The sequence below is a fragment of the Leishmania braziliensis genome, chromosome 22 (genome assembly GCF_000002845.2).
Source record: "Leishmania braziliensis MHOM/BR/75/M2904 complete genome, chromosome 22".
Taxonomy (NCBI): Eukaryota; Euglenozoa; class Kinetoplastea; order Trypanosomatida; family Trypanosomatidae; genus Leishmania; species Leishmania braziliensis.
The window spans coordinates 51,556-72,146 of record NC_009314.2 but is presented as its reverse complement, the minus strand read 5'-3'; the positions used below and the strand labels follow the sequence as shown (position 1 = coordinate 72,146).

General features: G+C 55.2%; 4 protein-coding genes across 4 annotated transcripts; all 4 read left to right on the top strand.

The window, feature by feature from the left end:
* Positions 1 to 395: 395 nt before the first annotated feature.
* Positions 396 to 1,421, top strand: LBRM_22_0160 (conserved hypothetical protein; the record flags this gene model as incomplete). Its single annotated transcript, XM_001564887.1, has 1 exon — positions 396 to 1,421. One exon carries the CDS (start codon positions 396 to 398, stop codon positions 1,419 to 1,421), a length of 1,026 nt encoding a protein of 341 aa, XP_001564937.1.
* A 3,571-nt stretch (positions 1,422 to 4,992) lies between these two features.
* LBRM_22_0150 (conserved hypothetical protein) lies at positions 4,993 to 6,423 on the top strand (the record flags this gene model as incomplete). Its single annotated transcript, XM_001564886.1, has 1 exon — positions 4,993 to 6,423. The coding sequence occupies one exon, from the start codon at positions 4,993 to 4,995 to the stop codon at positions 6,421 to 6,423; it is 1,431 nt and encodes a 476-aa protein (XP_001564936.1).
* Positions 6,424 to 7,539: 1,116 nt separating this feature from the next.
* LBRM_22_0140 (conserved hypothetical protein) lies at positions 7,540 to 8,904 on the top strand (the record flags this gene model as incomplete). Its single annotated transcript, XM_001564885.2, has 1 exon — positions 7,540 to 8,904. The coding sequence occupies one exon, from the start codon at positions 7,540 to 7,542 to the stop codon at positions 8,902 to 8,904; it is 1,365 nt and encodes a 454-aa protein (XP_001564935.1).
* A 2,313-nt stretch (positions 8,905 to 11,217) lies between these two features.
* LBRM_22_0130 (conserved hypothetical protein) lies at positions 11,218 to 12,654 on the top strand (the record flags this gene model as incomplete). Its single annotated transcript, XM_001564884.1, has 1 exon — positions 11,218 to 12,654. The coding sequence occupies one exon, from the start codon at positions 11,218 to 11,220 to the stop codon at positions 12,652 to 12,654; it is 1,437 nt and encodes a 478-aa protein (XP_001564934.1).
* Positions 12,655 to 20,591: the final 7,937 nt, after the last annotated feature.

Genomic DNA, 20,591 nt, shown 5'->3' with positions numbered 1-20,591 from the left:
AGTTACATTCTATTCATCGCAACACTGCGGAGCAACACACCGTGCGCATGTGTGTGTGTGTGTTCGCATGTGCTCGAAGGAGACTCACAGTGGCAAACTCTCACCGTCACCCTCCCCCTGCTTCTCCATAAGACAAGAGAGCTTCGCCTACTGCACGAAGGAGGCGAGCGCAAAGGAAACAGAGGATGAGTTTCACGCAACATTTTGCGTCACACTCGTCACTCCCTACAGTGCGCGTGGGATCAGCCTCTAACTTTATGCCGACCGGGTCGTATGGAAACCGCAACACGGTTTGCTCCCTCGAATCGAGTATGCTTTTAAGGCCGCGCCAGAGCGTCCGCGCGCCGCAGCCTTTGCTCACTGTCAGCAAAAGGCCCAGCAAACACCTCTCCGGAATGGCATGGATCTCTGCCATTGATACGGCAAGCACAAAGCTCAACATCCCCATGACCGCGGTGGAGCCGACGCTCGCCTTTGAAGATGATGGCCTCGTGCCAGGAGTCTGCCGCCTCTACATGGAGGGGCGCTGCCGCCAAGGCGACCGGTGCTTCCAGGTGCACGCAGACCCTAGCGTGGTGCAGCAGCTGCGGCGTGTTGCGCTCAACACGCCGTCCTGCTGCCCAGCACACGGCGCGAAGTGCAACATGGAGGGATTTCCTCTAGGCCTTGTCGTCGTGATTGATCCTCCACGCGAAAAGGAAGTAGGCCTCGCGGTAGAGGCCAAAGTCGAGCGAGAAAGCGGGTGCGCCGCTGTATCGCCGTCGAGCGGCGAGTTGAATACGACTTCTACCGGTGACGACGCCTACAACGGAAACAACGTCACTAGCACGGAGCAGAGATTCACGATTGCGCTCCACAATGTGTGCCCTACCCGCTACCTCTGGTCACGATACGAGGAAAATGGGGGCATGTTGCTCCACGTGCCGAAGTCGAAAATCTGCCGTGAGCACCGAAAGGGGCTCTGCCGCTTCGGCAACGAGTGCAGCTTTCTGCATCTGTGTCGTCAGATCACCCTCGGCAACGGCGAGGACGAGCTCTTCAGCCGCAGTCACACGCCGTCGTGCAACGCTCCGATGCAAGGCAGCATGCAGGACTACTCGAGGTCGCTGTCTTCTGCAACTGCGAACGGGTCTCTGTGCCACCAGGCCCACTCCCAGTCGTATTCGACGTCTAACCCACCACACTTTCAGGGCAGCGTCCTGGTGTCCCAGAGCGGCTCGTACATGGACTGCTCTCTCGGCAACAGCCAAACCGGTTCGCGACCGCATTTCTCACGCATTCCAGCGACTTCGGAGAGCTATGGTAGCCATCAGCCACTTCTGCGACCACTCGGCGGCCTGCCGAATTCGCAGAGAACCATAGGGACTCGTGGGTCTTTCACGCACAACCCCTACGCCGAGGCATCTTCGTTTCAAGGCTAAAGAGTCGCAGGCGGGTTGTAGATGGAGGTAACGCGAAGTCACTCTTCACGGTACTTCCCTCTGATTTTCTTTTCGTTCTCTATTTTTCTTTTCATCACCAGCAGGTTCACCACCCTTCGCTCTCAGAATCAGCCCCGCGATGTGCTGGTTCGTCGTTGCCGTCATAGGCTTGAGGGGGGTGGCGTGCCTAGACGTGCTTCTCTTCACCTCTCCCACCTGTGCGCTTTTTTTCTTGCAAGTATGCTGTAAGGTGTTTGCGTGCGCTAGCACCTCTGTGTGCACTCTTAAGTGTTTTGCTTCTCCGAGTAGCACCCGACCTCTCACGTTTTGTATCTTTTCCCTTCTCTCTCTCTCTCTCTTTCACTCTATGTTGTTGTCGCTGATGTGCAAGAGGCTGAGGCGCTTGAGCAAAGAGGCCATATATGCAGACACCCACAGCGTTTGGTGTGCTTCCTTTGAGAATCAGTGTGGAGTGCCCCGCCAGAGTTTCTGGACAGTGTCACTCGGTCTCTCTGTTGTATCTCCCTCTCTGCACAATGCCACCTGAGGCAGTTCACGGTCTTTGATGAGAGAACTTAACTAAGCGGGCTTGTAATGCACCATAACGCTTGCTTCACCCGCTGTTCGCCGCCGCCAACCACCCTAGTAGCTTCTCGTTTGGTTCTCTAGCGCGCTCCATGCGCTGTTCTTGTTGTTTCTCGCATGTATGCTGTTGTTGTTGTTGTTTTTTTTTTTTGCCTTATTTTTGTCGTTTTTTTTTTTGTGTGTGCTTTCTTCATTTCTCTTTCCCTCAGTTCTCTGCAGGTCACATCGACGCCTCCCTGCCGCACGTGCCCCCTCCTCCCCCCCCCTCCACCCCCCACCCCGACGCACTTAAAGGCGTCCTTTCCACGACACGCTTTTCCACTGAGTCTCTCGTCCTCTTTTAGCTCTCACTGCTCTGTTGTAGTGTTCACGTCTCCGCCAACAAAGCTGCGGGGCTGCTGACCCATCGCGTGCGTTTCTCACTGCAATTTGCTTCGATCACTGTGACTCGAATCGCAGCGACAACGTCGAGAAGCCTGAAAGGTCGACAGTGATATAGGCGCCGATGCCAGCTGCATCAATCACGGAGTTTGGTCACCCCGTGTCCGACGACAGGTCGACGTCTCGCGCAACCGCCATACGCGATGTGGAACGCTGAGACGAGAGCTACTTGTCAGTCTCACGAGACCGAAAGAGCACCAATTTTGCGCTTGCGAGACGACGGGAGACCCGATGCTCGCCCAGTTGCGCACGGGCACCTGTCCGCGCTTTGAATTCCTACAGGGGCGCCATGGAGTTCAGGCGGCGTGCCGCCCACCAGTGCCTCAGCACTGTTGTACCCCATCCCGCCTGTGTCTGCCATGAGGATATCTGACCCGGGGTTGTTGCCGGCGTGCTCCGAGAGGTCAGCGGGTGTCTTGAGGCTCACAGCACACCGCCTTTCACATCTTTATGCGATGAAGCCCAAATCCATGGCGCTGCATGGGCTTCCCCCGTCGGGTGGCTGTCGCTGCCCCGCTGTGTACCTCCAGGACGACCGGCGGCGATCTCTTCGTGCGCCGGCGCATTCTTATCCGCGGGTCCCTTCCGCCAGACACACCCACACGCGTCAAGGACGTGCGGACTCAGGCGAGGGCGGCATGCGCGCGCCGGCCATCCAGACACGCCTCCAAGACACGGACGGAAGAGCAGGACGCAGGCAGCGAGCCCCCCTCCCCCTCTCCCCGGGCAGCAGCGTCACCCTGAAAGAGGCCCCAGGGTCCGAAAATGCGGGGGCTGTGAGGCACGCCTGGCATGGCGTGCCCCGTCCGCACAGGGCACGCAGAAGCTAGCATCGCATGAGCGATAGGCGAATGAGGCGCGCCGAGATGCACCGCAGCAATCCCCAAAGCGCATGTGTGCGAGGTGTGCGGCGTCTCCTCCGTCCGGCCGCGCGAGCCGCGCCTTGAGGCGACTGGGGGCGGGGCATGGCATGCAGGCCGAGCACCGTGTCTCGCAGAGCTCTGACCTGCGGCTGGCCCATTTCCCCCCTCGGGCCCTCCGACATGCTCTTGGACTGCTCCCCCTGCTGCCTGCAGGACAGGCGCCGCTGCTTCTGCCCTCGAGCAGGGTGCTGCCTGCTTGGATCGAAGCGGGCAGCTCACCCAGGTGCGTCTGGCGCCGACCATGCAGCACGCATGCGAGGGAGGACAGCAAGAGCCCGGTAGACGCACGGCCCGATTCAGCGGCAGACGGCGCGTGCTAGGCGTCCAGGGGCCAGTTGTGGTGCAGCAGCGGTAAGTGCGCTGTGCAGGCTTGCCGGGCTGTTGGTGACCGAAGGACGTTTTGAAAGAAAGCGAAAGTATCTTCTCCCTGGTGACGGGGGAGGGGGACACCGCACCGTGCGTGGTGTCGTGGTGCAGCACCGTATTTCTGTGGGAGAGCCGGCGCCTCCCCGAGGGGGAGGCACCTGGCGGCGGCTGACACGACGGGCACGGCTGTGACGCGGCCAGCGGGCGATGGATAGAAATCGAGGCTGGGGTTGTGCTCAGATGACTGATTCTGCATTGCCGTGGCGTGTGTCTCTACCGCTGCGCCGCACCACACGATGGGTCACTGACAGTGTCAGGGGCGGATCGAGGGGCGCTTGGCGCATGCTGTATGATTGAGAACGGGCCCAGTGAAATGCAATTGCTCTCTTCCCAATTTTCATTGTATATGTGTGAGGCGAATTTGTCAAACAGGCAAACTGTTCTATGAGGCTACAGACAACGAGGGGAACATTTGTGAGAATGGAACTTCCTCTCTCGCTCGTCGTGAGGCGGTGGCTTAAGAGAAAGGGGAATGTCGTAGGATGTTGCCCGCCGTGCTAATTCTTTCCTCATTGTGGACTCTGCCTGGGAACCTCAGAGTATGCTGTGGCTCACAGAGAGGCTATTGGTGTGGAGCCGATGAGGATCCCGCAGGCTCGCTGGTAGAAATTACGCACACTGCACCGCAGTCCTCTCAAGAGCGCTGAGAAGCTTCCTATTCTTCATTCGCATGCAACTGGGTCTCTCTTTCTCTCTCTCGCACAACTTGTATCGCTCATGTTTGCTTTGCTGGACTGTAATTCTCTATGTTGTTGTTGCTGGACGATCGGGTGCAGCATGGCTCTTCATCGCCCTCCCCCCTTCCCCTCCCTTGCTGCCTCGATCCAATTTGTGTTCTTCGTGTTGTGGCATCCTTCGTTGTTCCACCTCTCTTGTACCTCGTGTCGTCACACCCCCGCTGGCACCGTGGTACACGGCGAACTACACCGCAAGGGTTGACAAGGCTCCTAGGAGAAGGAGCAAAGCCGGGGGTAGTGGTGTGATTACCCTCCTCGTTGTCGAGGCGCACAGTGCTTTTAACAGCGGTACACGCACTCGCTCATCGACAAAGATGCGGGGTTCATATGGCGCGCAACGTGTTCTCTAGACGGCGACATATTTTTATTGCGCTCCTCCTTTTTTTTTTTCTCTGGTCGTTTTTTTACTCCCCGCCATTTCCCAGCACAGCCAATTTTGGTGGCTCTCGTAAAGAGTCTATGGACCACATATTGGTGCGCTCTGACTTCGCGTGTCGGCGTGAGTACCGACTCGTCTCTGTCGATGAGGCATGGGTGAAGCAGCTACAGGAACAGGTGTACCCGATCCACTCCGCCAAGAAAGGTATGGCTAGGCACAAACGGGCACGCGCCTCGTCACCCCCCTCCGCAACCGCACATTGTGATAACGTATCAGTCGCATTCGTCATGAAGGGTGATGGGCAGCTCTGTTTGCACGACGCACAGTCGACCCGCTCCGTCCGCCGCGTCGAGTACTCGAACACGATGCTGCTGGCAACGCGGCGGCTCAACCGCATCGGCAGATCTGCTAGCGGTGAGTCCCCGTGCAGAAGCGATGACGTCTGCAGCGCTGACGGCATGGCCACGACCACTACTGCTCTCCCTTTCCCCGAAGCGAACGTCCGCCAGTACACCAATGACGTCGTCGTGGCTGCCTTGAGCCGTATGTTTGACAGCCATGCCGTGCACCCGCAGGATAACGTGTGCGCTGTGCTGGGTGAGTCGTACTTGACAATTGAAGAACTTGAGGGCACCGATGGAAGCAGTCATTGCAGCCGCACCGCTGGTACGCCAGGGCGCGGGTACACCTTTGCGCAACTTGCTCGTGTTTTCCGCAGCAGTCCTTCGGAGCTTGCGGATCTGCTGCAGAGCCTCGGCGCCGTCGTGCACCGTGGCCTTGTTCGCCTTCTTCACCCTTCCCTCGTGCACGAGTCCTTGACGGCAGTACTGACCTTTTTCGATGCTGCAGAGCCGTGTGATGTCTCCTGGCCCGCCGCGCGGGAGCACCTCTGTCCGTCCGTCTACCCAGACGTCGTGCTGCGTTCACTGGAGGCAGTCTACGGTGTACCGCGAGTCGCCAGTGAGACGACGAAGCACGAGGACTCTGTGGCACGGCTGGGGATGCCGGCGGTGCTAAACTTGCAGCGAGTGCTGGTGGGCCTCGCTGGAGGTGTTTTTGATGCCCACCAGGACGTTGTCTGCCGAACCCTGGGCACCGGCGAAGTGGCTCGTGGGTTGCCGTTGGAGACATTCGCAGAGGCGTGGATGGATGCTATTCCATCGCCTCTCTTCTCTGTGGCCGGCATTACCCACCGCGGAGCGACAGGGATGCAAAAGACTCTCATGGAGAAACTGCACGGCTACGTGGTGGTGGAGTCGCGCAGCAGCGGCGTTGGAGGCACCGCGCAAGATACTGCGTGGTGGCTACCAAAAGAAACCCTCAGCAACGACTTTGCCGCTCGTCTCCGCGCACTCTTTGAGCTTCGCCCGCAGCTTTGGGACCAGGTGGAGCTGAAGGAGTACCTTTGTATGCTGGTTCCACCAGAGCAAAGCTTCGAGCACGTCATTGCACGCTACACACGAGAGTACCGGATACCAGGGCGACCTGTGCAGTACGCCCCGCTTGCCTGACGGCGTAGCGGTGGAAGGAGTGTTGCTTCTCTGCATGCCTTCTGCCGACGCGGGGGGTTGTTCCAACGTCTCCCACTTGCGTTGAACTCGCTCATCCCTCTGTTTGCATTCATGTCGATCATCGTTGCAATGGCCCGAGGGGCACCCCCCCCGGAGAGGGGAGGCACGCGCATTTGCCAACTGAATTCAGCCTATTTTCGTCCTGGTGCCTAATGGAGCGCGGTGTAACGCACTTGAGTGCGGAACAGACTGACAGGCACACCCGCTGCTTGCCGCTCTCTTCGGTGGGTGGCGGTGACCCTTCACATCTCTCTCTCTTGGTGCGGCGACACAACAATCACTCATCTGCATCTTGCACCCGTCCCCCCCTCTCTCTCCCTCTCCTTTGCACTCACGATGGGTCGAACGGCGAGGACAGCAGTGCTTCAGCCAGCCAACATAGCCACTAAGAGAAGAACCCACACACACGCACACACCCACGCCCCTTCATCATCGATCATTTCATTTGCGGTGGCCATCCACTTGGCCTTCGTTCTGTTGACTCCGACATATAACTTTGCTGTCCTTACTTGCGTTGCGCGCCTTCCTCAGTCCTCTACCTCCTCAAATACTTGGTAGAAGAAGAGGCAGCGGGAAGGTAGAGGGGGCATAGCAGCAAGAGCAAAAAGAGTGCTCAAGCACTGCGGCCGTTACGGTCTGCCGCTCCGCCTCCTTGACTGCATCGCTAGAGTTTGAGCTGTACTCAATAGACCCATCACACACTCGTGCACTTGCGCTTCTCGTCGACGATTTTGTATGTGCTTGTCGCGTGTGTACACGAGTTGTTTAGTCGCTCTTCTTGTTTCTCTCCCGTGTGTATCACCCTGCGTCTTGTGCTTTACACGCTTCGTTCGCTCTCAGCGAGCACTCGCGCATCCTCCTCCTAATCGTCAGTGTGGCGGTCATCGTTATTTTTCTGTTGTTGTTCTTCTACCTCCTACGGTGTTTGCTAATCTCCCCCTTTTTCGTTTCTCATTTTGGTTCTTCTCGGTTTGTGATGTGTCTACTCAAAGTGCTCGCGCGCACGTCGTCTTTGTTCTCTCTCTCTTCCTCTCTTTTTCATCTCGGCGACGCACCATGCCCTACTATGGCTATGAGCCTGAGCAAACCAAAGCTCAAATCCGATCCACTCGGGGAGAGACCATCGACTTGGCTCTCCCCGTCACCTGCTTGGTCGGGGAACTACGTACATTTCTGATCAAAGAATATGGCTACGACCCCAACACGCGTCTCTTGTACAACGGACTTGTCACCGATGACAACTCCTACGTGTGCGATTACCCCTTCGGCTCCCTCATCATTGCCCTCCCCGCTGACACCCAGCCGCAGCACCAGTTACCGTCCCCCCGGCACCCTACGGCCGCCCATCAACCACCGCAGAAACAACATGCTCTCCCCGAGCCGACTCATCCGGCTACGCACCACTTCTCGACTGCCAGCACTAGCGCCGACGCTATTCGAAAGAACAAGACAGTTGAGGTAATGCCGACCCACACAAACGCCGCTGCGCGGAAGATGAGCCCGACAGAGACGCCTCTGGAGATCGCGAAAGCGAAGCGCGACAGCACGGTTGTCAAGGATCGGTTCAAGAACTCGGCACGCTCGGTCCTGTCCACCAGTTCGGAGCGCGCAAGGTCACACAGCAGACCCACGAGGGCGGATGGCTTCTCAGCACCGACACGCACGTTTCCGCATCCCTCTACGCCGACGCCTCCACCCGTTCTTGCTCCAGCGAGGAACGGTCCCTCGCCCGCACCGGGGAGTGGCCGAGCCGTATCAGGTACCAGTGCACGCAGCTCTCCTTGGCCACAGGGGTCGCAAGACGCGACTGAGGCTCTCTCTAGCGCCGCGTCGTCGCAGGCGGCCAACCTCTCACCCTCTCCGCACAGTGCACAGTCCAGTGCAGCAGCTGAGGGACTCAGCTGTGAAGACAGCAATGGCGATGACAGCCAGCGCCGGCGGGTGCGGCTGATGGTGGAGTGCAATATCCCTTCACTCAACCAGGTGGTCTCGGTACCGATCAACAGCGAATTTACCGTGTCGGACTTAATCCGTGCGGTGGAAGCTGCGGTGCCCACGCTGACACCGGAAGCGCAGGTAGTCTACCGCGGTAAACTGCTGCCCAAATCGCTCCAGGCAAAGCTGTTTGACAGCGGTATTCGCAGCGACGCTCGGGTCTTCATCGCGGCGGGGGAGTACAGTAACACTGAGAAGATCACGCTACTGGAGATTGAGGCAGACACTGCCGTCATTGAGAGTGCGATGAAATCGCCGCTGACAGATCCACAGCGCAAGGGCTATTACGAGGAGCTGATGCGTATCTTGTTCCGCACGGACGGACTGCAATCGCTGGAGGGTAAGTGGAGGCAGCGACGCAAAGACGTGGTGAAGCATATTACATCACTGCAGGACAAATTAGGCGTAGATGTAAAAGTGTCGTGATAGGGGAAGGGGCCCACACTCTTTCTTTTCTGGCAGTACCTGCGTGCGATGGTTGATGGAGATGACTCTGCTCGTCATCCTCGTTGGCGAGTGTATACGCAATACGCACTTGTTTCCTTCCCGCTTCCTCCCTCGATTTCTTCTCTCCCTCCACCATCCCATGTTCACCTCACCGCCTCCGTCAACCCTCCCCTCTCCTCCCCCGCCACCTTTTACTGGTGTTTGCCACAATACGGTCACTCTTTTTTTCCCGTTTGATGACATCTGCGTGGGTCACCGAGTCATGCGAGCTCAACGCAAGCGAAAGGGATGCGTGCCTGCCGATTAGGGACGCAGCCGTGCCGGGCGAGCGTACGGAGGAGGAGGGCAGGCGGGATGTTGTCCTGTGATGCCATTGATGTACTCCCCACCCTTCCCTTGGACTCAATACAACCTTTTCTTTTCCCTTGCTGGCTGCGTTGTTGTCTTTCTTGTTGGCTAGATGAGTGTTATTTTGGTAATTCAAATTCCTCTTCCATCTGTGATGATTTGACGGTGTCTTGGCACCGTCATCGCACCCATGTGACCTGCGAAGAGGCAAGTCGAGCAAACATAAAAAAGGTGCATACGTCGTCAGAAAGGTGAGGCGGGAACCCTCCCGTTCTGTGGGCGACAGGACCCACAGGCAGCGATGAGCTCATCGCTGCCTGGCTGTACGGGATGTTTTTCATAGCCTTTCGGTGCGCTATTGAGGGGAGAGCTCAACAGATGATAAGGTGAAGCCAGCACTGCACGCGCGAGGCAGTCTTCTCTTTCCCTTCCCGCTTTATCACCCCCACGTTTCTGATGCCTCTCCGTTGGTTGCGTTCCATTCACCCCTCGCACATTCTTCTTTCCTGACGTGACATGCCGGGTGAAGTGGGAGTGCCGGGGTTGCCTTTACCTGCACCCGTGTTAACCTCCCCCACTCTCATTCTCGCTAGCCTTCTCCTCCTTTTGGCGCCTCTTCTGTCGTTTTTATTTATTTATTCGGGGAATACTCACTCGTCTCATGGCCACGTCAACATGATGGCTCTCCCCCTACACCTATCACCGCTTCTCTCTCTCTCTCGAGCACATCGCATCAGCCACTCTTCCCTTTCTATCTCCCTCTCTCCAGTCCTCCTTCCTGATCTTTTTTTTCTGCTCTCGGCAATTCCACTTTTCGACCAACATCACAGTCAGCGCCATCGCGAGTGTTTTGCTGTTGCGTAGTGCTGTCAGTCATTCCCTCTCTTTCCAGCTCGTACTTACGCATCTTTAGCTATTCCTTCCCCCTCTTTGATCAAGTGCTCTTCGTTTTCTTTGCATTGTCGCCTTCTGTGTTGTAGCGCGCCTACACCAGTCGACCTTTGGCGTGTTTGTATGCTTTTTCTCTTCTACCACTGATCAGTACTCCCCCTCCCCACCGCCTCCACTACCGCTCTGTCTTTGCCTCCCTCCGTTGTGCGTGTGCGCCTCCCAACCTCCTCACATTTGCTCCACCCACTTCTTTTCCAGGCTGGGCTGCATCCCCTCCTCGACGCGGCGGTTTATTTCTTCCCCGCTCCCTTATTTGGGTCTTTCTCTCTCTCTCTCTGTCTCTGTCGTTGACTTGTTGTCACTCTCTTGCGCTTGCTCCTTTTCTCTCTTCCTCCCTCCCTCTTCACTTGCGCAGCCAGGCCACTCTCACAAGTGTCGTCTCGCTTTGGCGTGCTTGTCAGTCTGTGTGCATGTGTGTGTGTGTGTGTGTGTGTGTGTCTGCATCTATGACCATCCAGAGCAACGCGGTCCTCGCAAGGCAAACGTGAAAGTTCACACCGAAGAACAAAAAGGGGAAGGGGAATCGAACAACAACAACATCGACAGGGTGCAACCAACATCGACAGCGCAGAGCATAAAGCTCATAGAGAGAAACCTCGCGCAACAGACACTCTCGCACCTCAGCTCACGCATTTCCTCTGTCCTAAGCACACACTCACGCAGGGTATTCTTGCACTGTTGCCCTTTTGCTCTATAGTGCACCGTTGTCAGTTGTTCATCCGCTCACTCGCGTTTCTCTTTTTGTTGTGCTCGCGTGCGGTCGTCAACCTCTCTTTACGGGTGCAGGAATTGCCTTCATAGTCATCGCGCTCCTTTGTGTAGGTGGAACCCTCCCTCTCCATCGACGTCTCCGCTTTCTCCGTAGTAGTGCTCTTGACAGCTTGACCTACTTGCTGTGATTGTTTGCCTTTTCATGATTTCCACTTCTTTGATTTGTGCTTCCCCTGCGTTATAGTGAGCGGCTAAGATCAACCTTCCCTCTTCTTACCCATAATGTCTGCCCAGTCCTCCTCCAGCTCGCGGCTCAAGAAAGTTCGCTGCAAGAAGTGGGACATGGTTCACATCCCCTCCATCGACGATCTGGAGGCCATGACGGAGCGTGAAATTCAAAGCACGCCGCTGCCCCGCGGCTTCTGCGTTCGCTTTTTGTGCCATGACATGGTGCACCTCTTCACCGTGGCTTCAATCCAGGTGAGAGTTACTCGCGGTGCCCTCGATTACCTGCACGACTACAACCAACTCGGCCCAAACAAGAGCCGAAACAAGCTGTTTCTCTGCTCTCAGTACAACAAGACAAAGGAGTGCGTGAACGGTTCCCTGTGCCGTGAGTTGCACTGTGTCCTCAACGTTGAGGACGCTCAGGATGCGCTCCGGCACCTGGTGCCAAGCAACGCCACTGGCGCGCCCAATATCGTCACGCTGGCGCCCGCGGAAGAGATTATCGCGAAAAGGCTCAACGAGCCCTTTGCAGCTGGAACTGCCGCACCGGCCTTTAGCAATATGGAAAACTCTAACCCTCTGGACTCCATCCTCGGCGGCAGCAGCGCCGCGGACGGGACTGCGAGCATATACATGCCCGATCAGCTCATTCTCCGCCACTCCCTGCACACACGGTGGACTTCCTCCAATACGTATCTCACTCTTCCCTCTGGTGTCGAGTTCCGAGTAGCACTGCCGAACACGCCGACCCCTGTGGAGGCCTACGATAGCGGTCTGCTGTTTGTCACCCGCGGGGCGCAAGAGTACTTCAGCCTGTGCATGCGCAACGAGCAGCCGACGGTGACAATGCAGCACTGCGCACATTACTCGAAGAACGGCATTTGCTGTTTCGGCGAGCACTGTCAGTTCGTTCACGTTGTGCACTACAAGGCCCGCGATCGCACCGACAACTCCATCTCCGACCCGGATGCAGTGTCCATGGGTAGCTCCACCACAAACTGCGAGTCCAGCAGGCGTCATAGCGTGCGTCGCGTCAGCGCCCTCACCCGTACGACTCCTCTCAACACGGCCGCCACTGGCAGAAAGAAGGTCGATTCGCTGATCTCCTCGCGCTCTGCGAGTTCGAACCGCGACACATCCACTCCTCACCAAAAGGCGATGCAGATGCCAAGCAGCAGTGGCCTTAGCACACCCGGCAACCACGTGTTCGTCCCACCCACCAACGCCTGGCACACGATGGGGGCGACACCGAGCTGCGCCGCTGCGCTGCGGCTGCCACCTCCGCCACCGGCACAGCACTTCCCGCCGGACTCAATCATGATTCCGACGATGCCGCCACAGCCTTCGCCACTGATGGGCCAAACGTACATGGTGATGCAAGACCTCAACGGCCAGTGCTATATTGTACCGCACTCGGCACCATCGATCCCGCAAGCGGGACAGCCCGGACCAAGTCAGCCCCTGTACGTGATGTCGATGCCTTTCCACTAGAGAGGAAACGTGCGACAGAAAGTGGTTGCGACGGCAAACAGAGCAGAAACCCGAAATCATCCAGCCCGTAACGTGCAAGGGGTGCAAGCGGAGAAGGTTAGAATTTCCGTGGTGGTCTTCCGCCCCATCTGTGTGCTCATGCCTTCTTCTGAGTATAACGATCGATGATGCAACGGTGTTTTCCTCCTCGTTGTACTAATGCTTTGTGACTGTGTCTGTCGGTGTGTATTTACTTGCCCCCCCCCCCCCCCCCCTCCCCGGTCGCAGGCTTTGCCACGCGTGTTGAGCGCCTCGATTGTCGTGTGTGTGTGTGTGTATGTGTGAAAGCATCCGTCATCCTCTCTCTTTGTTCTTCTGTGCTTTATCTTTTCTAGCTGCAGGGATCGCTCTCTTCCCCCTGGAAGCATTACCCTCGCTGCACCTCGTTTTCCCTAGTACTTCCAGCGTGTTCCCCCCTCTTTCATTGCGCGGATGTTTTTGTGTTGTTTGTCATGCCTGGTGGGATATCATCGGCGGTGACGTGCAGTGGTGACTCGCCCCCTCCCCCCCCTCTCCAGTGACGACGTACGGAGCGACTAGCCTCAAGCGTAGAAGAGTGTCACTTTTGTTTTTGTGCGTATGTGTGTTGGCCTCGCGATGCACATACGCCTATGGGATGTCGTTTTCTCGCGGCGGCGGTGGTTCTGCGTGTCTGTCTGTGTCACTTCCACCTCTGCTTGAGTGTGACGCGGTCGTCCTCTCCCCCTCCCCCTTCCCCTTCCCCTTCTCTCTTCTCTCTCTGCTCCTCGCTCGGTGCGTGGGCGTGTACGTTTCTGGCCGCCCCTGTTTTGTGTGACGCGCCTCGAGACACCGAGTCTGCACACACGTGTCTCGTTCACCGTCTGTGCGTGGGTGGTGGGTAGGGGTTTGTCGAATGAATTGCAGTGCAAGTGTACATGCGCACTGGACCGCCTATAGGGGGAGGTATAGGCGCTTCTTTCCCATTCCTCTTTCCATCGTGCAACGACGCTCTGTCGATTGTTGTTGCTGTTTTTTTTTTTTTGCCCCCCCCCCAACCCCCCGTTGCTGCATTCCTCATCTGCACTTCGCTCCTTCAACAGGAAACGGAGGGGCCATCACAGCACTGTTGATTTCTGTTGCTTTGTTTTTCTCTTTTCTCTCCCTTTCTCTGCGTGGTCATTCATTTTTGTTTCTCTGTTCTGCAATGACGCGACACGAGTCTCCCCAAATCATCTCCCCTCCCCTCCCTTCCGTTCTCCTTCTCTATTCTTTTTTTTTTATTCCCTTGCCCACTCTTTCGCTCTAGCTCGACAACGTTGAACGCGCCTCTAATCCTCTACTCCATCCCCTTTCTTCCCACCCAATCTACCCACCTCTCTTACTCTTCCCACGCGTTATCCTCTTCGGTCGTAGTGAATTTACGTCTCTCTCGTCTTAGGTTGTGTTTCTCTCTCAATGGAACATTTTACGTTCTCCCATTTACTCCTTTCCTGCAAAGCTTCAAAACCTCATGCCTCTGTTGTTGAGGTGCGCACTCTCCCTCTCTTTACGCCTACGCGCGCGTGTGCGTGTGCATGTGTCTGCCTTCTTGGAGGGTTTCGCGCTACTTCCCTCCCCCCTCGTGTCCCGACTACCGCACTGCCTCCGGACCTCACATCGCTACCGCGTTCTCTACCTCTGTTGTTTCTTCGACGGTTTCGAATCATCGCCGCTCTCCCTCTCCCTCTTTGCATGCCTCCTCATCTCTCCCCCCTCTCTCTTTTGATGTTGTGCTCGTCAGCTTTGCTTGCTCACTCTTTTTTCTACTGCGTTACACTTCCTCTCCTTCTTGATCGCTTTTCGTCTTACCCGTTGCTTCTTCCTCCCCCCTCCTCCTCCTTCTACCCGATCTTGGCAATTGCCGCCCTCTCTCTTGTGTGCGTGTGTGTTTGTTTGTGTGTTTTATTGTTTGAAAAAAGGACTCCGTGTGCTCGTAACGGTTTGTTGCTCGTTGCTTCTGGAAGACAGCAATTGGGGTCATAATGAACTTTTCTTCGCTTCGAAACAGTCAAGAGACTGGGGTGGGGTGGGAGGACAAAGGGGGGGGGGGAGAGGCTGCAGCAAACCAAAGCAGCAGGGGCTTCGTGAGCGATTCAAAGCGGCGCGGCGCATTGTGTGTGTGTGTGCGTGTGTGCTGCGCATTGGTCGCCGACGTCTCGTCGTGTGATGAACCCTATCAAGAACGAGGGTGGTTTGCACTCTCTCATCGACTGCAATGTGTTTCTATTTCATGAGAGATCCACGAGGTGGGTGGGGGTAGAGGGTTCGCATACGCGTAACTTCTCCTCCCCCGCTTCCCCCCTCTCTTCATCTCTGCCTGTTTGGCGCCGCAGTTTTACGTTGGGGTGCGCTTTTGCTTGCTGGGTCCTCTCTATGGTCATTTTATTCTTCCAGCTGTGATGCACTCGCACACACACACAGTGTTTGTTTTGCGTCTTCCCTTTTCGTTTCTTCTTCCTCACCTCGTCCCTCTTTCGTGATGCTCTCGCTGCGCATTTCGCTTGCTTTTTCTCTCTCTCTCTCTGTTCCCCTTTCCTCTCCCACGTGCGCCAGTCAGGGGCGTGTGTACGTGTGTTTGCCGAAGAATAGCGGCTGTGGCTCGCCGTAAGAGATGGGACTGTGGCGCCATGTTGCACTGTCGTCTTCACGTTTGTCTCGTTGTGTATGTCGTCTTGTATTGTCTGCAGCGGCGCTGTTTTTCCGTCTTGTTGAAAATCTCCCACCCTTTCTGGCCCTCCCTCCTTCCTCCGCTTTCTGCTCTCTCATTGGTGTGAAGAAGAAGAGCACCACGCACATGGTCACGTGTGCACACCACATTGTGGACACTTGAGAGCGACGTGGAGCCTTGCAAGTAGCGCTGGCGCTGGAGATGATTTTGTATGCTCATATGATGGGATACTAGCGCGCACGAGCACCAGTCAACGTACACAGTTCGCCTGGCACGCAATCCGCTTTGCTGGACACGCGTTCAGAGGCTGCCTTGATACTGCCTTGTGGTTCCCAAGGCGCAGAAAAGCGTGCTTCGGCGCTTTCTCTTAAATTCTTTGTTGTACTGTCATTTTTTCCGCCCCACTTCTCGAAGACGCGGTCTGTCATCAAGCGCGGCTTTTGCTCTGGCAGCGTGACTCACGAGCAGAGAGAGGTGCGCAGAGGAAATGAATATGCACCTTTGAGACCGAGTCAAGCATGCATTTCCTGCTGAGTTCTCCTCGACTCTTTCGTTGTTTCTGTTCTGTTGCGGTGTTTCCCTTTTCGACTCTTCCGATCCACCCCTTCTTTCCCCCTTCCGCAACAGTTCTCTCTTCTTCACCCCCCCCCCCCCCCACACACACACACAATGAACCCAAACTGCTTTCCGATTCCGAGCGTAGGTGAGTGCGGGTGAGTGAGAGGCGGCGGGCAGTGGAAGTTGCAAGGGGAGGGGGACCAGGTGAGGAAAACTGTACTCAGCTAATTCGAGGGACCTCAAGTAAAACAGTAAGATGTGCACACGACGACCGCACTACTACCTCAATTTGAATCAGCACAAGGACTCCTCAAGAGTGCAGCAACCGTTGAGGCAGTGCTCGCCACTGGGCTCCTCCTACGTAGTCATCTTTCCGCTCTCAGCTCCACTGTCTTTCGGCAATGGAGGGACAGAAGGGGATAGCGTGATGACGCACGAATGAAAAGCAGGCGAGGAGGAGCGGCAGGGGTGATCTTGTACGCTGCCCGTTTGCGCGTGGGGCCTGCGCCGCGGTGTATTTTTTTATGCGTATTTTCCGTTGTTTCATCATTGATTTTTTACTGTGCCTTGCAAGGCTCTGAAGGAAGCACTTTTCCTTTAATTTTTTTTTGGTTGTCCCTGCTGTTGTTGTTTATTCAGTTGCTGCGCCTGCGCATTCCTCTCTGCGCCTCTGGGCAACCTTTTCAGCATCTCTTGAGGAAACGTAACAGCAGTCCTTTGTGTTCGTTCTCGCTCGCTGCCACCCCCCCACCATTATCCTTTTTGACGCACAACACCATTTACCCCAAGAACTAAATCGAAGAAAATGAATCGCACCGGAGTCACTTGTTTCACCTCTTTCTTTGGTTATTTTTTTTTTCTGCCCTCCGATTGCACAAAGGTGCCACCTGTGCGCAATGTCTCTCTTCATGGCTTCTTTTTCTTTTTTTTTTCTCTCTTGGCTCGGCGCGCGCACACACATGCTGTCACCGGTGACACGTCATTGGAGCTTACCTTTTGTGATTTCTATCTTCGACTTTCTGTGCGTGTTTTTTCTCGGTCCCTTTTCGGGTATTCTCTTCTCCCGCTCACTCTCCCGACCCGTCTGCGTGGATGGCACACGCGTGTGGGGATGTGTGTCATTCAAGAGTTGGGGAAGAGGCGAGTAGACGCACAGATGACGGACACAATAACGACCCAGAAAGAAGAGGTGTGAAAGCAGAAAAGGTAGTTCTCACCGAGATGTAGCCTTGTTTATACGCTGCCGCTTCTCTTTTTTTTTTTTTGAGGGGGGGGTAGGGGGAGGAGGTTGTACTTGTGTGTTTGCCTTACCGAGGGGCGCTGGGCGTAATCCAGTTTACTTTGGCTATCGTAAATGTCGCTTACTCGGCCTCATGTCCCCCCCCCTTCAGGCGTTTTTTTTTTTACTTCCCTCCACTCGCCGATGTATCTCAACTGCGTTATTCCTCAGATCCGTGCGCTCGTTCTCTTTCCTTCTGTATACCCTTTCTACCGCACCTTCGTCTTCCGCACTTGTATTGGTGTTGTTTTTCGTTTCTTTCCTTACTTTCGCTTTTTACTGCTGCCCTGGTATGCTGCCAGAGTTGCCTCGGCGTACTTCTGCTCAGCAGTAGTAGCACGTGTTTTAGGGCGCGCGAAAACTTCTCATTGCACACAAACTTGTGCGCATCTTTTAGTGTGCTTCTGCCACAGTTCCGTTCACTTGACTGTCGTTGAGCTTTAGTACTGGTGCTCCCTGATCGCACTGTGCGCTTTTCGGTGATGTGTTTATCCTTTCTTTCGGTGCTGCGGTTTTTACTTGCTGGTTGCTGTTGTTCTGTTCGTCTTCCTCGCTTATATGCCTTCTAGTAGAAAAGAAAAAAGGAAAGCGACGCAAGCCAGTGTGAGTATGGAGTACATGTATGCGTGGGCACATGTGGGCATATGTGGGCCTTGTGCACATGTCCCTGTGTCTTCTCTCGAGGCTTGCCGAGGTCCACGTTCGATAGTGTATCCTTTTTTGCTTCGCCTTACTCTGCTGGTCTCTCTTTTTGTACCCACGTGCGTTTCATTGTCTGTGGTGATTCCTTCTTCTCCCCTCACACAGGACTGACTCACACACGAAGTGGCCCCCGCCATCCTCTTCACAGGACCCTTTCGCTATGTGTCTGCATGTGTGTGTGTGTGTGTGTGTGTGGGTGCAGCTGAGCGCCTAAACACTTGTGTGCAAAATCTAGTAGAGACAGTTTAGCGAATGAAGCAGAGCGAAGGGCAGACGACACATACACACACGCAACTGCCACTCACGGTTTCTCTTGTCACAAGAGAGGAACAAGAAGAGCCAAAGAAAATAATTTATGTGCGTGCCCTCGTAAGATACACTCATGACGTGCATGAACAGAAAACCATAGCAGTGACACGAATACACACACACACACACATGCAGAGACAGACAGAATCGCCCTCCCCCTTTTGTATGCCTGATGTGCAGATTTTCTGTTTTTTTTTTTTTTTTTTTTTTTTTGTTCCTGACCTTCCTCTTCCCCCTCCTCGCCAAAAGGCCCCCGATTGCGCCATCATCATGTTTGCTCTCTTTTCTCGTTTTCTCCCTCAAGTCTTCAGTGGTCTCCGTTGGCCCGCTCAAGCTCCCCCACACACTTTTGCTTGCCGTAAGACTACTATCTGAATGGCGAACTTGCGTCTCCACAGACGGAGGCACGTTTGCTGCCGTTTTCTCGTGACTGCACCACCGGCGTTGTCTCGCTCTCTCCCTTCTAGTCTCTCTGCGCTTCTGTGCGTTACGTCAAGCCAAAGACACACCCAAACACCAAAGAAGAGGCAGAGGGCGAGAAGTTGTAGGGGAATGGGCAGCGACATCACAAGCAAGGAAGGTGGTGCCTCACGAAGACTCTATTTTTTTTTTTTTGAGTGCTGCTTCGACGCAGAAAGCTGAACTTCTTGTGCTTACCACCGAATCTCCCAGTCCATCACACCACTTTCGTATTTGTCTTCGCGTTCCTGTGAGTGAGTGAGTGTCCGTCTGTCTCTCTCTCTGTGTGTGTGTCTTTGACGCTTCTCCTGCATTAACCGGCTCTGTTTTCCTCTGATTTGTGCCACTCTAAAGCGTGCAACAAGACGATAAATTATTCAGTGAACTATTTTTCTGTTGTGGCGCTCCGTGTTGCTGTGTGTTGTCGATGTTGTGTGTGGCATCTTCTCTCGTCCTTATTTCCCCTTGCTTTTCCATCTCTTTAGTTCTCTGTTATCTACTTTATGTTTTATTACCTTGTTGCTATCCTTCCCTTACTCTTCTCCCTCACCAGTACCACCACCACTTCTTTCTCTCGCACGCGTGTGTGTGTGTGTGTGTGTGTGTGTGTGTGCGCATGCTTAGTTGCGTTTCATATCACCTTTCACACCAGCGTTTGAATCTCGCTGTGTTTGATTTTCTATGTTGCACGTGTGCCTTCGCTTCCCTTCTTCCCTACCCTTCCCTCCACTCCCCCCCCGCCCCCACATAACTCTTTTTCTCTCCTCGGACCTACGTGCCCCATGTCTACGCGTGTTCGTCTCTTTTTTTGTGCTGTGCTACGTGATAAACTCATGTGAACGGTGTTGTCGTTTCTCTGGTGTTTCTTTGGGATTTCCTTCTCTCATCTTTTTCACTCTTCCGGCCCCCTCCACAGTGTCCCTCTCCACGTCGCTCTCATCCCGTTGGCAGCGCACTCCGCCATCCCTGACAGAGAGAGCGCGCGTGTTTGCGTGTATTCCTCCATTTGCCCACTTCTCCCCCCAATACGCAAAAGGCAGCGGAGGCGCTTTCCTTCGGCTGTGACGGTGTCTGCGTGCGTCTTTTACTGCGGCGCGGCGTGTCCGTTGAATCCTCACTTTTCGCTTCCATCTCGTTTTCGCGTGCCGCAACTTCTCGGGTACGACTTTTGGTGCGTGCGCTTCGTATTGGGGTGCGCAGGCATGCCATTTTCTCTCTTTGCGTATGCCATCCTTGGCGGCTGCAGGCCACTCAGTGACCGCGCGCGTGTGTGTGCGTGCTTTGGCGTTAAATGTGTGCAAAGTTGGAAAGCAAATAACTGCCGGTGAGCTTTTTACTTGAAAAACGACGCGTGGCGCACCGCTACTTGAGGATAAGCGGAAGAATGCCAAAGAAGCAAAAAAGACAAGAACAGCAGAAAGACTCACTCGATCTGCGAACCGTCTGCATGACCACGCTGGTAGTGTTATCGGCCGCTCTATCGCTGGAAAACAAGAGGGGAATGACGGCACACAAAAACTCGCACAAACTCTATCGGCCAAGAGAATAGCGTGAACTCTCACTTCTGCAGGTTTGTCTGTGTTTCTTGTGAGAAGCGTTTATCGAAGCAAGAGTGAGAGCCAATTCTATGCAAACGCCGCTTTACTTTGTGTGCGTGTGTGTACTCTTCTTGGCACACGTGCACCAAGCGCAGGTTTCTCCCAATCCCCTTTATACACTTCGCACTCTCTTATACGCTCCCTCTTTTCCCTCGTTCTCTGCGGCAATGTGTTGCATCCCCTCACCTCCAGAACCATAAAAGCGCCCTAGTTACGCACCGTATCTAACGGGCATTGCTCATCCATCCGCAGAAGCACACACGACGGACATCACGAGGTGGACATCGTAAAGTTAGAGTTGAAAGAACACCAAGACTCGCAGACA